Consider the following 16,388-nt stretch of genomic DNA (forward strand, 5'->3'; position numbering starts at 1 on the left):
GTTCTGTTATTGCCAGCTGTGTAACTGAAGCACCACTGGCCTTTTACACAATGGCCAAGGCCCGTGTTTATTATGTGCAATTTTGGACTCAGGTATATCAGTGTTTTGTGGGGCTGTATAAGTCCCTCCAGAGCTTCTGGAGTGTCACTGTTAAGGGCTTTTTCATTAAGAGGAAAGAGGAAAACCATATCCCGCAGAATGAGAATATTTTCCACAAAGAAAAAATTGTGGTACTTGGCCAAATGTTGAAGGACAAATCTCTAGCCCTTGAGAAGAGGGCACAAGCTGCCTACAGGATTGGACTGCTGGCCTTCACAGGTACCGACTTAACCAGCTGTGCTAAAATAAGTGTTCAAAATCCTTTTGCTTGTTATATAACATTGTAAGTTAGTGATCTTCATAGCTCATCTTAAAATTCCAATAACTTTTCTTTGCCTAAATTATTAGTTTTGTATTTGTACCGCCAATTACTAATTATTTTTTCCTCAAGGATTTCAGGTTTTAAAAGAATGTGTCCATCAAATAAGTTATTAAGTGTCCTCCCAATTCTATTAAAAATATATACTAAAGGTGCCTATCAAAGTCCTCATTATCCTAAGTCAAAGAATCTTTACTGTGTTATATAATTCTAACCTAGTGATGATTCCAACAGAGTAAAACTACTTGATTTTTTATCTTGTAAAAATACAGAGAAAATAGCTTAGAAAAATCAATAAGAACTTAATGCTTCTAAAACAATTCCAGGAAAGCAAATACATGCATCAGTGAAAAGCAATGTGTACTTGCCAGAAAACTAAGTGGTAACCATTTAAACACACATTTAAGCACTTCCCACTGTCAAGTCCAAACTCGCCCTTTTTTTTCTAATAAATTTCAGGATATGTAATGAAATTTTATAGGTAGCCCTCAACAATACATCTAATTAGAAGCTCTTACTGGTAGCTGTGTCATAGATGGATTTTTTTTTTTTTTTATGAGAAAAAGATATTTAGATGTGGTTTGATAGACTAAATCTTTCAGAGTGGTATCCATGAGAGAAAAAATTTACTGTTTTCTAGGTGCCAGAACGGTTGTGAGCCACTGGCACAGAGATAAGGAGAGAGGAAACTCAGAACCCCCACATGAAGGAAAGGTAAATGGCACCCACCGCACCAGGCAGGCTTGGTTCCTTACATAGCTGTATTCCCCATTTGTGGGAAGAACTGGCCTATATTATAAAAGGGTCAAAATGCTTTAACTTGATGTTATTTAGCCTTAGTTGTAGTGGTGGAAAGGGCTTGTGCCCAGGCTCCAGCTAAAGCTTCAACATCCTTGGGATCACAGTACTTTTATGGAGTGCCAGTACAAGTAAGAGAAATCCAATCTAGGTCAAAACTCCAGTGGCTAGAACCTAGCAACAATGTCAGCTAACCCTCACCATCTAAACAGTCTTTATCAAATGCCTTCTTGGCTCCTACCTTCTCAGAGTTTGAGATTTGAACTAGGAAGATCTGGGGTTCAGGTATATGATAAAAGTAGTCTAGGACAGGCTGGGTCAGTAACCAAAAACAAGGAAAAACTTGTAAGGCCATGTTGGTCGCAGATCTGCAGGAGTTGTGTTGAGAAATGTGTAAAAACAGGAGAGAATGGCAAAGCAATGGACTCATGAAAAGCCTTTCTTACTCACATTAGACCCAGCTTTGCAGCTCAGCCTTTTGGTTTTCTCTTTGCTTGCTCTAGTGCTGATATTTTTTCAAGTACTGAAGATAGAGAACCAGGAAAGAAACCATGAGGGAAGGTTTGCTAGGTGAACACAAGTCAGGTTTCCTTCACCTTGAAGTACAGACTCTTGGGTGCCTGATTAAAGGAAATTGGCAGACAGGGACCTTCCAGGGCTTTTCATATCACTCCTTACTTATCAACACATATTTTCTCATTCTCACAGTAGCACACAGGGTGGGGAAAAGAGGAAACTCCAAGTATTCCACGTGTCAATATACAGCAACAAGAATCCGAACACAATAAGCATACCATGTCACTAGCTACTAGATATACCAATTACTTCTGGAAACGCAAATACTTGTTTTACAGGAGGACCAACTGCTGGGAAATTTGCAGCTGAATACATGAAAGAAGTAGCTCACTTGCTGCAAGATCACGAGATGGCACCAAAAACAAGAATCCAGCTCCTCCAGAGTGTAGCATGTTGGTGTTACTTAAACCCTGTCAATCAAAAAAGAGCCAAACATCTGCAGTTTATTCCCATTCTCATTGGGTTTTTTGATAACAAACTTGAGTCTACCACCAAAAGTGAAATCAACAGCAACCGCATGGTTAAATTTTGGACTTGCTACGTCCTCTCTGTCATGACATGCAATAACCTGTCTTGCATGCAGGAGCTTAAAAACCGCACAACTTTAAAACACCAACTGCAGATGCTAGCTAGTGAGAACTGGTCTGGATGGCCTGAGAATTTTGCCGAGGTACTGTATTTCCTAATTGGTTTTCACAGGAATTAACTTCTCTAAATCCAGTTTCATGATGCAGCTGTCTGCACCACTGCGATTCGGGAAAACAAATAATAAAAGTCAGTATATTATTCTTCGGTGTTTTCTTTTAGGTAGTTTAAAATTTCCATAAATATTTCCAGTTACTGCAATAACCAAACTTAATGATAAGCACCGCTGTTTAAAATTACCTCATGAAAATTAAGTTCATAAAATGGGAATTTATGGGAAGATATGTTACCTATAGAACTGTGAGGAGCAACCGTGCATTTAGGGGTTATTAGAGGACATTAAGTCAAGGCATCTAGAAATGCCAAAATCTAACCCAACCCACAGCCACCAGCTGGAGGAGACAGTGGTGCCTTACGTGTATCTATCTTTTCAGCCTTATTTCAGTGCTGGCCTTCCAGTTGCCCTGCCTTTGGCTGAGGTTTTCTGGCTATGAAACATGATCTTATTGCACATGAGACTAATATTTGATATTTAGCTGAAAATCAGAATCTAAGGAAATTTTTCCAAATTCTCCATCAACTAGGGTCACAGTTCCCAGGGGGCTAGAAACATCCATCTCCAAAATCACCCCAAGATCCACAGGCATCTACTCTGCTTTCTCAAACTAGTTTGAAGTTTTACAATTTTATTTAAATGAAAACATATAGTAGGTACACTTACCTGCTTTCTCTTGCTCAATATCATGTTGTGTGCACCAATTACTTTTTATTGCTGAGCAATATTCTAATGTAAACAATTCTTTCATCCATTCATTTGCTGATGGACATTTTGGCTATTACAAATTAAACTATGAAAATTTGCAGACAAGTCTTCATGTAGATGGATGTATGCTTTCATTCCTCTCAGGTAAATACCTAGGAGTAGAATGGCTGGGTAATACGGAACGTCTGCTAACTTTTAAGAAACTGATGAACATTTCTATAGCATTGATAGTATTTAACATTGCCACAAGCATTGAAGCCCCGTTTCACATACTTGACACTTGTATGCGCATTGTTTTTTTCAAACTGTAGCCATTCTGTTAGGTACTCAGAAGTACTTCATTGCCGATTTAATTTGCATTTTCCCAATGACTAATGATGTTGACATCTTTTCATGTGCTAATTTGCTACCCATTGGTGAAGCGTCCAAACCTCTCGCCAACTTTAAAAATTAGGTTGTCTACTTATTGAGTTGTAAGAGCTCTTTATAGATACAAATCCTTTGTTGAATGTTTTGCAAATATTTTCTCCCAGCCTGTGGCTTGTCTTTTCATTCCCTTAAAAGCCTTTCAAAGAGAAGTTTTTGAATTTTATGAAACTCAATTTACTGAAATAATTCTAATTCATGCTTCTTGTGTACTACTTGAGAAAACTTTGCCAAATCCAAGGTCACTAAATTTTTTTTTCCTGTATTTTTCTTCTAGAAGATTAAAAGCTTTAACTCTTATATTTAAAATTTCTCTTCAATTCCACCCCTCTTTTGCTCCCCACCAAATCCTGGTAATCCACTTTTGGCATTTTCTAGAAATATTTCCTATTTGCCAAGTTATCCTATTTTACTTAGCTCTCCTTTTTCTTACTCATTCCATCAGTCTCTCAGCTGATTTCTCTCTCCCCCAAACCTACATTAATTCTTCAAATTATTTTTTATTATAGTAAAAAATACATAAAATTTGTCTTCAATTCTATTTTTAGGCCAAAAGCCCATACCTAAAACACAGAGCTGCTTTAATACAGCAGCCACTAACCTCATGTGGCTATTTAAATATAAACTAAGAGTTCAGTTCCTCATTCGCACTAGCCACTTTTCAGTGTTCCACAGCCACATATTCTAGGTAACTGGTTATCATGCTGGACAACACAGATATTTCCAACATCTCAAAGTTTTATTGAACAATGTTTCTGTAGATTAATAGCTTCTATTTTTTTAAGCATTTGGTTCAGGCACCATAGGAAAGGGTTTAATCTTCACAATAACACTGAGGTAGATTTTATCTCAATATTAGAAATAAGAAAATTAAATTCTTTAAGAAAAGTAACTTGCCTAAAGCCTTTAACACCTGACATTGTCCTCTAGTGCCAATTTACAAAGGTATTTTCTCACAAAACATTCAACCCCAATGCTGTATACTTTGCAAACAATTTCCCTTTGTCTTTTCCTTCCTTCAGAACAGCACATATGAGAAACCCCTAATTTCACCTTACTTATTCCATATACATGTGTATACATACACATATACTTGGTACTATACCAAATGTAACACATGGAAACAAAGTTTCAGAACCCTTAGATATTCCTGCATCTTTTAACTAGACTTTTACCTGTCCCCCCACTTTGCTTCTCTAGAGGACTACCCATCATTTTAAGCTTCCAAGAAGAATTTGATCATACTTTAAAAATTAGGTTGTCTACTTATTGAGTTGTAATAAGTAGTCAAGCTTTTACTTGGCTAATCAGATTCACTTGAGAGTCAAGCTTTTACTTGGCTAATCAGATTCACTTGAGAGTTTTGAAACGAGATTCTCACAATCCATTACCAAAACTACTTAGGAAGAATACCCGGTTATGGGGGTCTGGAAATCAATAGTACCCATAATGAGCTTGAGGTAAAACCAGATTTGGGAATAAAAACTCAACTATTTCGGTTTAAAGAGAGATAATTCATTTGCTCCTTGTTTCCTCCAAAATAACAGAGGAATAGAAAGAAAACTATAAAACCACAGAAATAGACAAATTTTCTAAATAGACTCCTTAGACTTCATTCTTCAAGATAAACACAATGCTCAATAGGAGACTAAAGTTTATTTATCATTTACACAAGTTATGTCTGACATCTGAGAAAATGCTATTTACAGAAAATATCATAAGATTAAAAATACATAGTATTTGTATTTTAATACAATAATAGGATCCAAGAATTCAAACAAGGAAGTTTGATTTCACAGCTGCATTATATATTTGCTCTGCTACAAAGAACTATAGTAGAGGTAAACTTTGGCAGTATATTTCTCAAGAATCAAATATCAATGAATTTCATATACATGGTTTCACATCTGTAGAGGATGATACAATTTCTTCAGCACATGTACCAATTTCTGAGTTTTCCACTGTAGAATGCTCTCCATCTTCTTCTTCAGAATCAAATTCCTGACTATCCGGTGATTCAAAGTTATCCAGAGGTTCACCTTTCAGTCTCTTTTAAATAAACAATAATTGATTGTAAAAAATTTAAAACTCAAGTCCATTTATTGGTATGCTTATATAACTGACCCTCGATATTGTAATGAAGTTCTTTTCATGTCTCTCAATTAAACTAACTTACAACCAAGTCATATTTCAGCAGTCAGAGGACTTAATAATTTGTTCATTTTTTAAAGTGCTGACATGCTTTCAGAATACAAATGAAATCAGTACTTAGCTATCTGCAGAGAAGGATCAGGCTTCCTAATTTCCAATCTGCAATGAATCAATACTTTCACAGCAGTTAACACAGCTATTAATACACTTTCAAATGAAAACCTCAAACATTAATTGTCACAGCTCTAAAATATAAGCAATTTCTGATTTGAAAATCTTTCATCCCATCAGCAAGACGATTTTATGTAAACCCGAATAAGTTTAAGATCGATGTTTCAGGCTAACACTGGTAAAGTAACAGTCAAACACATTAGCTACTTCCAAATTTTAAAAAGTCAGATAAGACCACCAAATTTATTTAGTGTACCAATTAACACTTATAAATAACAGTAATGTCACACTGGCATTAAAGTTAAATTAAAAAATATCTAAAAATTTGTCAAACATAAAACAATAATATTCTACGTATTTTCAGATGTTAATTTTTATCTCTCTATAAGAAAAGAGATGTTCTTAATATACTAATAATAAAATATTTAAAAGTGATCGGACTCTTACTATATGTGCAGGCACTTCTCTCAACTTTCATCTATTATAACTCATTATTCTCATAACAAATCTATGAAATAGCTTCTATTTCTCCCATTTTATACATGAGGAAAATGAAGTCCTGACAGGACAAATAACCTGCTTGACTCAACAAACTTAACAGTGCCAGGCAGGGAGCTGAGACTCCAAGTCAGGAAACGTGATTCTAGAGCCCAAACACAGATCACACTGCCTCAGTATTATAGAAAAATAGACGATTTTGATTCAGGTGAAAGTTAAATACATACCTCTATGACCTCTGCCATATACTGTACATGTTCAGCTACTTCTGCCAATTCTTTATTCTCCTTTTTTAGGCAGGCAATTTCATTGTCCTTTTGTTCAATTTCTTTATGAAGCTATATGACATAAATAAAGTTCAATATTTCATAGATTTGCTAAGCTATAAACCAAATTATATGCCTCCAAGTAGATAACTAACGGATATGTTTAGCTCCAAGTTCCTAACAAAGGTGCTATCTGGCACTCAATACAATAGGCTTTTTGTATAATAATTTTGGTAACAGAGTCACTTTTTTAAAAATTTTATTAGTTTCAAGTATACAGTACATTGGTTAGACATTTATATATTTTATAAAACGATTCCCCTAATTGCTCCTTCTCTCTTCTGGCCGTCCACCTAGCCAATACATTAATGCTAACTGCATTCCCTATGCTGTGCTCTGCATCCCCGTGACCAGCCATCACCTACTAATTTATACTTCTTTAACCCTTCACCCCATTCTCCCAGCCCCCCAATCACCCTCTCCTCTGGCCATCACCAGACTGTCCTCTATATTTGAGTCTGTTTTTGATTAGTTTGTTCTTTTTGTTCCTTAGATTCCACAGATAAGTGAAATCATATGGTATTTATCTTTCTCTGTCTTGATTTATTCCACTCAGCATAATAACTTCTAGGTCCATCCATGTCGTTGCGAATGGTAGGATTTCGGTTTTTTTAATGGCTGAGTAATATTCCATTGTAAATATGAACCATAACTTCTTTATCCATTCATCTGTTGATGGGCATTTAGGTTGCTTCCATATCTTGGCTATTGTAAATTGTGCTGCCATCAGAGTCATCTTTCTAATAAAACTTTTCTTAGGCCAAAATTAAAACTAGTTTATATTGCTCTAACCAAATATGCTAAGCAGCAGACGGAATACTGAAATGTTAAAAAAAAATGCCATAAATTATATTCAGTACATACTTTCTCATTTTCCTTTAGTGCTTCGTAGAGAGCCTTCCTTCGTTGTTCTGCCAATTCTTTCCAATACTGAGAGGATGGATTTTCTAAAATAAATAGTTTTACATGTAACTTTGAAAACGACTACTATTTATTACGTGCTGCTGTAAAAACCCAATAATTTTTTCCATTTAAAAAATTTATAATCTTAGTACTATCCATATTACTTGGTAATACCCATTTTAAAAACATTTAAGTTAGAAATCCAAATCAATTTTTGTCTACTTTATTTTTTCCAACATTTTGAGAATTTCAATATATTCCACTGAGGGTCTATAATTAAGAGGTTTGTGTTCAAGTTATATGTATTAATTTTTTTCATTTGTGTAGTTATATTGGCAATATGATATACAGTTGAGTTGTTTCTGTATTTGGTGTGTTTTCCACCAATCTTTGTAATTTTAACCAAGTCAGATGAGTGTCATAAAACCTATTGTTTATTCCACAAATAGCTTCTATATTACTAAATAGCTTCTTTATTTCTATGCAGCCAACCTTTCCTAATTTGCCCAATAAAACCCTGTCTACTTATCTTTTTCCTTACTGTCCTCTAGGCAACTCAAAATGAGCCCAAATGTCACTATGACCCTAAGTCAATGAACTTCTCTAAGTCAACTATTTTCATTGATAATATCCAATAATCTTCCATAATGCTTAAAAACCATCACTAGCTTCCTCTTTTGATGTCCACTGCTATTCCATTAAAAACTAGTATTTCCATTACGGGCATAATGCTTTTCATCGTCACCTCCTTTACTTCAGTCATGTTTCTACTGGTTCCCTTACTTCATATTCTCCTGGTACATTCAAATTCCTCTCTTCAAAATCAGTCTCTAGACATTTTTCTTCTGAAAAGACTGTTTCCAAGTCCTGTAAACCAGGGGTCTCCAACCCCAGGCCACGGACAGGTACCAGTCCATGGCCTGTTAGGAACCAGGCCACAGGAGCGAGAGAAGTTTCATCTGTATTTGCAGCCATTCCCCACCACTAGCATCACTGCCTCAGCTTCAGCTCAGATCATCAGACATTAGATTCTCATAGGAGCACCGGTACCTGGTGCCAAAAAGGTTGGGAACCGCTGTTATAAACCCTTAAGGCAATCCAATATCAGAGATGCCACATTAATCACTATCATTTTCTTTAATATTTCATTCATATTTGATCTTACCAAACAGTACATTTGTCCAAGCTTACAGTTTGTATATGTACAACAACCGTAAGAAAAATTAAATTATCAAAAACATGAAACTGTCCAATAGCATGTCTAGATTAAGAGGCTGTGGGAAAAATTCATAACATATACTAATATTTACCTTTATTACAATTAAAGTTCTAAGATAAAAATTATATGTGTATATTTTCATACCTGTAATCATAAGATCAAATGCTTCTTGAGTAACTCCTCCAAGATTTTTATTTTCACTATGTTCTGGGACAACAACAACTCCAGAGTTGGAAGTCTTAGATGGTAACTGGTCACTCCTGCGTTTCATTTTGGACAAGCCTTTAACCAACTATAATGGAAATATACACATCAATCTCATTTATTTTGACTTAATAACAAGAAAGCTGAGTGGATTTGGAAACTAGAGCAGGCAAACCACTTCTGAAGAATGTATGTTTAGAACTACCACAGTAAGGCATGCATCATTATAGAGTCCAAAGAAAAGAGGGAAATTTAGGAAAGAGGAAAGAGCCACTGGTTAAAGGCAGAAATTACAGTATTAGAAGAAAAAAATCAAAGACAATGTAGAAGCAAAATATAAATATGCAGAAATTTTTAAATGACAAATTTGTTAAGAAATAAAGTGGTTTTGTCATTTATGTATTAAGAGTGGAGTACTCACAGCTATATTTTTTTGATATCTTTCGATATTTTTAAATCACATAATTTAAAACTCTACCAAAATTTAAATATTTTAGGAATTTTATTTTCAGCGAGTATTTTGGATTAGATTCGGGTCAAAAGCATAACTAAAATTATTTTTATTGCTTAAATAATTTAGTATGATAGAAAGGCAATATTTTCCACCTGCAAAAGTCTGGACACTTTCATCCGTGACTTCATCATTTACATACAGAAATGAAGGAATCTAGCATTTTATTCTCAAAACACCCAACAGTACTACTGTAGGTTAATTCATAACTTATGACATCATCTCAGTTCTATAGGTATTCATACAAATTTTGAACTTCCTCAATTGAAGAATTAAAACAAAAAACACTTCTGTGGGGAATAATCAATTGCTATTTATAAACTGTTTCCAAATTTCAATGATTTAGATATTTCTAACCAAGAAAATCTTGCAAATGTTTTTAATGTAAAGGTAATATCACCTCTACCTCATTCTCACTCAATAGTACATACTTCGTTTTCTCTTCCAACAAGAGATCCATCTGCAGAAGGCTGAATCATCTTCAGAGTTCTTCTCGGGACAGGACTATTCTAAAAGTCAAGACAATTCATTATCTGGTTACTAAATGTTATATGAATTTACTATCTTAGTCCTACTGTAATTTAGAAAACAGAAACACTAATATTTGGTCAGTTAAACAATGGTTTAATCAAAACGAGCAACCTTATTTACCTGAAAGTATAATGAAATCTGAAGAAATGCTAGGAATGATAATATAGGCCAAACTTGACACAAACAAGTAGCTTTTGTCCCTCTATTACAATATATGCTTTTCCTAGTCATTCTGCCAACAACTCGTATCTAGCTAAAATAAAAATACAATAAAAATTTAACACTCTAATACTTCAAACCCTATGATGAAATTCCAGTACAACAGGAATATTTTTATTCCCTCTTAAAAGGATCTTCCACACAGCAACTACAAATTTACCAAATATTATATATTCATGGTAGAAAACTCACAAAAGAGGTAAATTGAGAAAAAGGTTAATTATTTACACTGCAAAATACTTCTTCACCTAATCAAAAGGATTCATCTCAGACTTCCTTTAAATAATGACTATCTCCTAACACATTTATATGTATTTACCAAAGGAATATAATTTTCAAGAACAAAACCCAATACACATGTAATCGGACCCCCCCTGCACACACATACCCGTTACCTGACTGTAGAAGCAGTTTTACTTGAAGCCCATTCAATAGGAGACAGCTAAAAATGTCAGTGCTTGAGGCATACTAAATACTGTAAAATGCCCAAGCTATTGTTTTGGGGAAAAACTACTACCTTTCTTATAATATGTAAATACCTTCCTGTATATTACCTGATATGACAGTGCTCTCGACTTTTGCAAAAACTCATTAGTTATACTGCCACCAAGGGACAGCAAACAATGGCAAATACTCAAACAAGGTTAAAAAGAACACAATACCAAAGCAGCGTGAGAAAGTTACTGATTCCACACTGTACTTCACATGACAAGAGTTCACCTTTCCCACGGTAAAGTTTCTACTGCTGATTATCTCACTATTTAATTGAAGAACAAATGCCAGCTACTGTGAGAACAAATATTACACCAATGTTTCAAATGTAATTTAGATTATAGATTAGTCAACAGTCTCCAGACAAAGAGGAAAAAATGTAACTTTGGACTCTTAATAGGTGTTAATACATTTAAGTGCTTGCTTTAATAATGGTCAAAGAATCCAGCTAAATTACCGTCACAAAAAAAAAAAACAATTTCCAAGATTTAACTTTTATAATGTAAGCTTTATAGCATCCATCCCCCAAAATGTAATACTGCTATTATCATTTTCCTTATAAAGATTATGCACTGAACAAGACTTTTTAAAGCCAAGAGTTCTTATATGTTAATGGGTCTTAATCTCTTTAGAAAACAAGTTGAGATTCTGTGACCTTTCTGGGAAAAAAAAAAAAAAGCACACAAGGGCACACACAGAAGTGTACATGTAATTGGCAAGGAATCCATGAACTCCTAAAATTCATGCTTACAGATCTAGTTTTAGTCCAATTTCCTCATTTTACAGATGAGTAAATTGAAGCTGAGATGCTAAATAACTCACCCAAGGCCATGGTTTTGAAGGTAGAACCAAACCAAAAGAATCCAGGTCCTTTTATGTCCCAAATAATTTTACTCCAGCTACTAAACATTAGACTTTCCTTAAAATGTAAGCATCTGCTGAAATTATTATATAAATCATTCATGCAGGATTTACTTCAAAATAATTAGGTGGGGATAAGGGGGAGTGAATGGAGATGTAGATGAAAATAAGATTGGCCAAATTTCCATAATATAAAGTTTAAACACACATGCACACAGCACAGTGGGAAGATGTCATCATTTTAAAGGAAGCTGACAGACCCAAATTCACAAATTATTTTTCCTGAATAATACTTTGCATTGATAATGTAAGGAGGATACTAAGTAATGAATACAAGGCAAAGAAAACAAATCTATCAAATAGCACCTGCTATCACTTATGAAAGACTTTTACTTACTCTATTTAATTTAAATCTGCAAACTGGTAGTTTTTCTTAACATGCAGTCTTGTTCCCAGGAACCCTACAGTCTAAGTTGTATGGTAGAACCTAATTTATAAATTCATTTAGAACCTTAAGAGCAGAGGAAGTCACAATTACAATTTCAAAACTAAACAAACTGTTCTTATTGTTATAAGAATAAATATTTGGGATAAGACTTCCAGTGACAGTATCATATACAGATTCAAAAGTGTTGCAAAACAAGCAGGTTGGATGGTAATGAGTATAAGGTACTCTGGAAATATGTGCAACATAATGTAAAATGTCTGGTCAAAGACACTAATTCTGAAGATACAAAGGATTTTAATAAATGTGAAATGTAAGAGTAGAAAGAAAGCAATAATAATCTTGTGTATAAAAAATCCTAAAGAGTCTACTAAAAACTATTAAGAACTAATAAGTTCAGTGAGGTTGCAGGATTCAACAAAATACGAAAATCAATTGTGTTTCTATACAGTAATGATGAGCACACCAAAAATTTAATTAAAGAAACAATTTCATCTATAATAGCACTAGAAATAAAATATTTGGGAAAAAATTTAACAAAAGGAGTATAAAACTCAATACTCTGAAAATGAAAATTCATTGTTGAAATTAAGGACGACCTAAATAAATAGGAAGGCATCCTACGTTCATGGATCACAAAATTTAATATTCAATTATAATTAGTTACTTTAAAGTTCTCTATTATTACTTGTCCTCTGGCTAAAAATTAAGTAATTCAAAATTTATAGAAACTAAAGCCAGGTTAAATTTAGCTAAAATAACTCAAAATACTTCTAACCACGTGATTCTTACAACAGATTAAAGTGGTTCTATAACATACCTTTACATTCTCATGGATTCCTTCTTGTTTCTGCTTCATACTGGGATTCATGATATACGCGGTGAAGCACAAAACAGTAATTCAAAAAACAGAATATGGCTTGCACCTGAAGGTGGAGTCTAGATTTTTGTTGTTGTTCAAAGTACTTACAATCATAAAAGTCATATAAGTGTATGGTGGAATTATCTTTTCTCACTGTCCTGAAACTCAGCCCTATCAATGACTACAGTGGCTAAAATTAGTGACTCTTCATATCTATATTTTATATATATACACAATAATAATTTTGATTGGAAAATTCTTGGTGCAAAAGTTAAAAAATGTATATTCTAAACAAATTTAGAAAACATGACGATGTCCTGGATTAAATTCGGGACTCTCAAAGATCTGAGAAATGGTCACCAGGAAAAGCAAAACATACCTGGGTATGCCCGAGTTTGTCCCAAAGAATAGTATCCTAACTCTGTTGTTTCAAAGGCAGATTTAAGCTATGACAAAACTGGCTTTGGTAACCAGCAAAAATATAGACATTCAATATCTGATCAAATGATTAAGAATCTACATTTGTAGGAAATGTTTAACCACTGAGATACTGAAGCAAGGAAGAGGGAGCCAACGTTTGAAGCCTAAGCCACATCTGCGTCAGAAATTGATCTCTCCGATTTCTGTGGCCATGCCTTTTACTCAGTGCAGAGGCTTTCGAACTTTGACTATGACCCGTCTTATGCACATTTTACATTGTGCCATGACGCATACACAAAAGCAAAAAAGTTTGAGAGGAAACAATCTACTTGTATGATACACTCTATTTTCTATTCTATGTGAAGCAAATGCTAGTCGGGACTCACTCAAGTGAGCAAGGCGATGTTTTTCAAACAGCGAGTCGCGGCCCGGGACCACGAAATCATTCAGAGGGTCATAAAAACTGTTTAGAAAAATGTAAGTGAAAATGGAAAACAGCAGAGTGCGTGCCTGTGGGGAATAAGTTCTCTTCGAGAAATTTCTCATTTAGCTGGATGGCCGCGTCCTAAATTGCGATGTAAAATGTGTTTTCTGTACGTCATGATTACAAAGTTGAAACCCACTTATCAAGGTAAGTCCAATTCCTCACATTTTGTCACACTCCTGTCGGCAACCTTGCGCCCTTTTATTCTACAGTTCTTTTAAACGAGATTCAAAACGCTAGCACAGGCCTTGGTACAAAGGAAATGCTGATACGCAAGGAAACCGGTGTCACCCACTGCGGTACCGTTTTTCAATAGGACACCAGGATTCAATGGCCTTCTCCACAAGCCCAGCGAGCAAACCCCCAAGACCGCCAGTCACTGGTGTTAGGAGAGAGGACGTTCCGACTCGGCGACAGCCAGGTGCGCGGGATTGACCCCGCACACCTCCGGCCGCACAGCCCGCTGGACACTGACCAGCAGGGGACGCTATGCTCTCCAACCGCGCGCGCCTGGCGGACGGCGGCGACAGCAGCCAATAGGGAGCGCAGATGCGGAGCGCGCCAAAACCAACCACGCCAAAGGGGCAGCCCGCGCCTCGCCGCCCGCCCCGCCCGGCTCCCGCGACCGTTCCCAAACCCACTCACCCCCACCCGGCGGCTGTCCGGCGGAGTCACGGGAAGACCGACTCCCGGCGTGCAGGAGCGCAAAGCAGCAAGTCGGGTAACCCCTGTGTACAACAACTCTCCTGCCACCTCTCTCACTCGCCGGATGGAAACTCCAGCCTGTGTACGCAAGAAACGGGATGGGCGTCTCACCCAAGGTCCTCAACGCAACTGCGACTGTCCCAACTTCCGCCGGAGCAGCACAGTACTAAAGAGTCTCGCCAACTCTGCTCGCCCGCGCAGACGGCTACGTGACCCCTGGCGCGACGAGGGGTGGAGCTTCCCGTACCCAGCCAATCGCCGCCTGTCTCTGCCCGCCTCAGCCCCGCCCGCGCCTGAGCCTGAGCAGTGGGCATAGCGCGTGTCTGGGACACCAGGTCCGGAGGTTTGTCCTTGCATTTCTGTAGGGTGGGAGGTGGTTGCACCAGTTTTTGAACTTAGACCCTGCACTCGGAACTGCCTTTCAGAGCAGAATCCTTTTTTTGCCCTTTACCAGTAGGGAAAAAGAAGTGCTTCTATTAGACATAAACACTGGGAGAACTGCTAATTGTGTTGAGAGCTTTGATATTTTGGCATTTTGCATTTTGACTCTTTGTGGTTCTTTAGTAGTTCCGCAATGCCCACTATGCACCAAGTACTGTTCTAGACACTGAGAGGGCAGCTACCCTTGCAACTTGAAGGAGCGGAGAAACCTTAGTAATAAGTCCAGCTTTTTCTTGTTATTACTCTGCAAAATTCTCAGATAACTTTCTTTATAGACGTGGTACATTTGGGCTTACCGGAGTCTTGTCACATCTTTTTTTACACCTACCATGGCTATTAATACAAGTCTGTTTTCCCATCTCTTAACTTTCATGGGAGGGAAAGATCTAACTCTACCCACAACACTGCTTTGAAGAAATGCTTTCTATCAGTATACTCGGCGACTCTGGTGCCCACCTCCTGCCACCTCCCTCACTGATTCTTTTTGACAGAGCTCAAAATGTACAAAGCATAGTCGTTCTGGCTTTAAGGAAAATATAATACATAAAATCTAAATTCATAAATGACACAATCTATAGATTGGAAAAACATCAGACTGAGTTTCCAGAGTAAGAATTCTAACGACTAGTGGAAATAAGTACAAGCATTGTGTCACTTGACATTGAAACACCAGTCCAAATAGTAAATCTGATTTCCAGTTCTTCATTCAGTCATATGATTAAAAGGGATAAGTGAAAAGATCCAAAATGTGTAAGTATATATTTAGAAATACATAAAAAATTATATTCAGGTAGTCTACCCTGGGTAAAACAAAAGCAACATTCATAATAATGTAACTTCTTTCCAGAACTAACAGCTAGGAAAGAAAAATGCCTTCATAGGCAAATGGTAAACAAACCACAGAGTAGAATCTAAACGTTATCGTAAAAACCTCCAGAAGCAATAAGACAATTGGTGCTTTTCCAGACATATGAAACACACCTACCCAAATGTTATCTGTAGTTGCTCATAGTATTAGTTACTTTGGGAATGGTGTGGGGAGACTTTTACTTCATACATTTCAATGTTATTTGACTTTTTTTTAAATTCCAACATCCTGAAGGAGTTGATGCCTACATTAGGAAAAATTGTGAAGCCTTTGGAGTCTGCAACGACCATTTCACCAGCTTAGGCTAGATCCTCAACATTTTTGGCACCAAGGACCGGTGTACCTATGAGAATCTAATGGCTGATGATCTGAGGTGGAGCTAAGGCAGTGGGCTAGCGGCTGGGGAGCAGTTCCAAACACAAATGAAGCTTCATTCACTCACCCGCCATCA

The 16,388-nt window shown here is 36.4% G+C and overlaps 2 protein-coding genes across 4 annotated transcripts; one reads left to right on the forward strand and one right to left on the reverse strand.

The window, feature by feature from the left end:
- The first annotated feature begins 50 nt into the window (after positions 1–50).
- On the forward strand, positions 51–2,498 carry ARMH2 (armadillo-like helical domain containing 2). Its single transcript, XM_006919529.1, has 2 exons — positions 51–318; positions 2,071–2,498. Exons 1-2 carry the CDS (start codon positions 51–53, stop codon positions 2,496–2,498), a joined length of 696 nt encoding a protein of 231 aa, XP_006919591.1.
- Positions 2,499–5,263: 2,765 nt separating this feature from the next.
- GMNN (geminin, DNA replication inhibitor) lies at positions 5,264–14,855 on the reverse strand. Of its 3 annotated transcripts, none has more exons than XM_006919530.3 (7): positions 14,740–14,855; positions 12,978–13,035; positions 10,041–10,118; positions 9,039–9,186; positions 7,637–7,719; positions 6,674–6,784; positions 5,264–5,675 (listed from the first exon to the last, which is right to left on the reverse strand). In XM_006919530.3, exons 2-7 carry the CDS (start codon positions 13,026–13,028, stop codon positions 5,514–5,516), a joined length of 633 nt encoding a protein of 210 aa, XP_006919592.1. In that variant the 5' UTR covers positions 13,029–13,035; positions 14,740–14,855; the 3' UTR covers positions 5,264–5,513. The 3 variants fall into 3 exon arrangements, with proteins under 3 accessions (XP_006919592.1, XP_024894235.1, XP_024894236.1); XM_025038467.1 differs by having other exon boundaries at positions 14,569–14,849; XM_025038468.1 differs by lacking the exon at positions 14,740–14,855 and adding an exon at positions 14,227–14,356.
- Positions 14,856–16,388: the final 1,533 nt, after the last annotated feature.

This window comes from Pteropus alecto, unplaced genomic scaffold (assembly GCF_000325575.1).
Source record: "Pteropus alecto unplaced genomic scaffold, ASM32557v1 scaffold106, whole genome shotgun sequence".
NCBI lineage: Eukaryota > Metazoa > Chordata > Mammalia > Chiroptera > Pteropodidae > Pteropus > Pteropus alecto.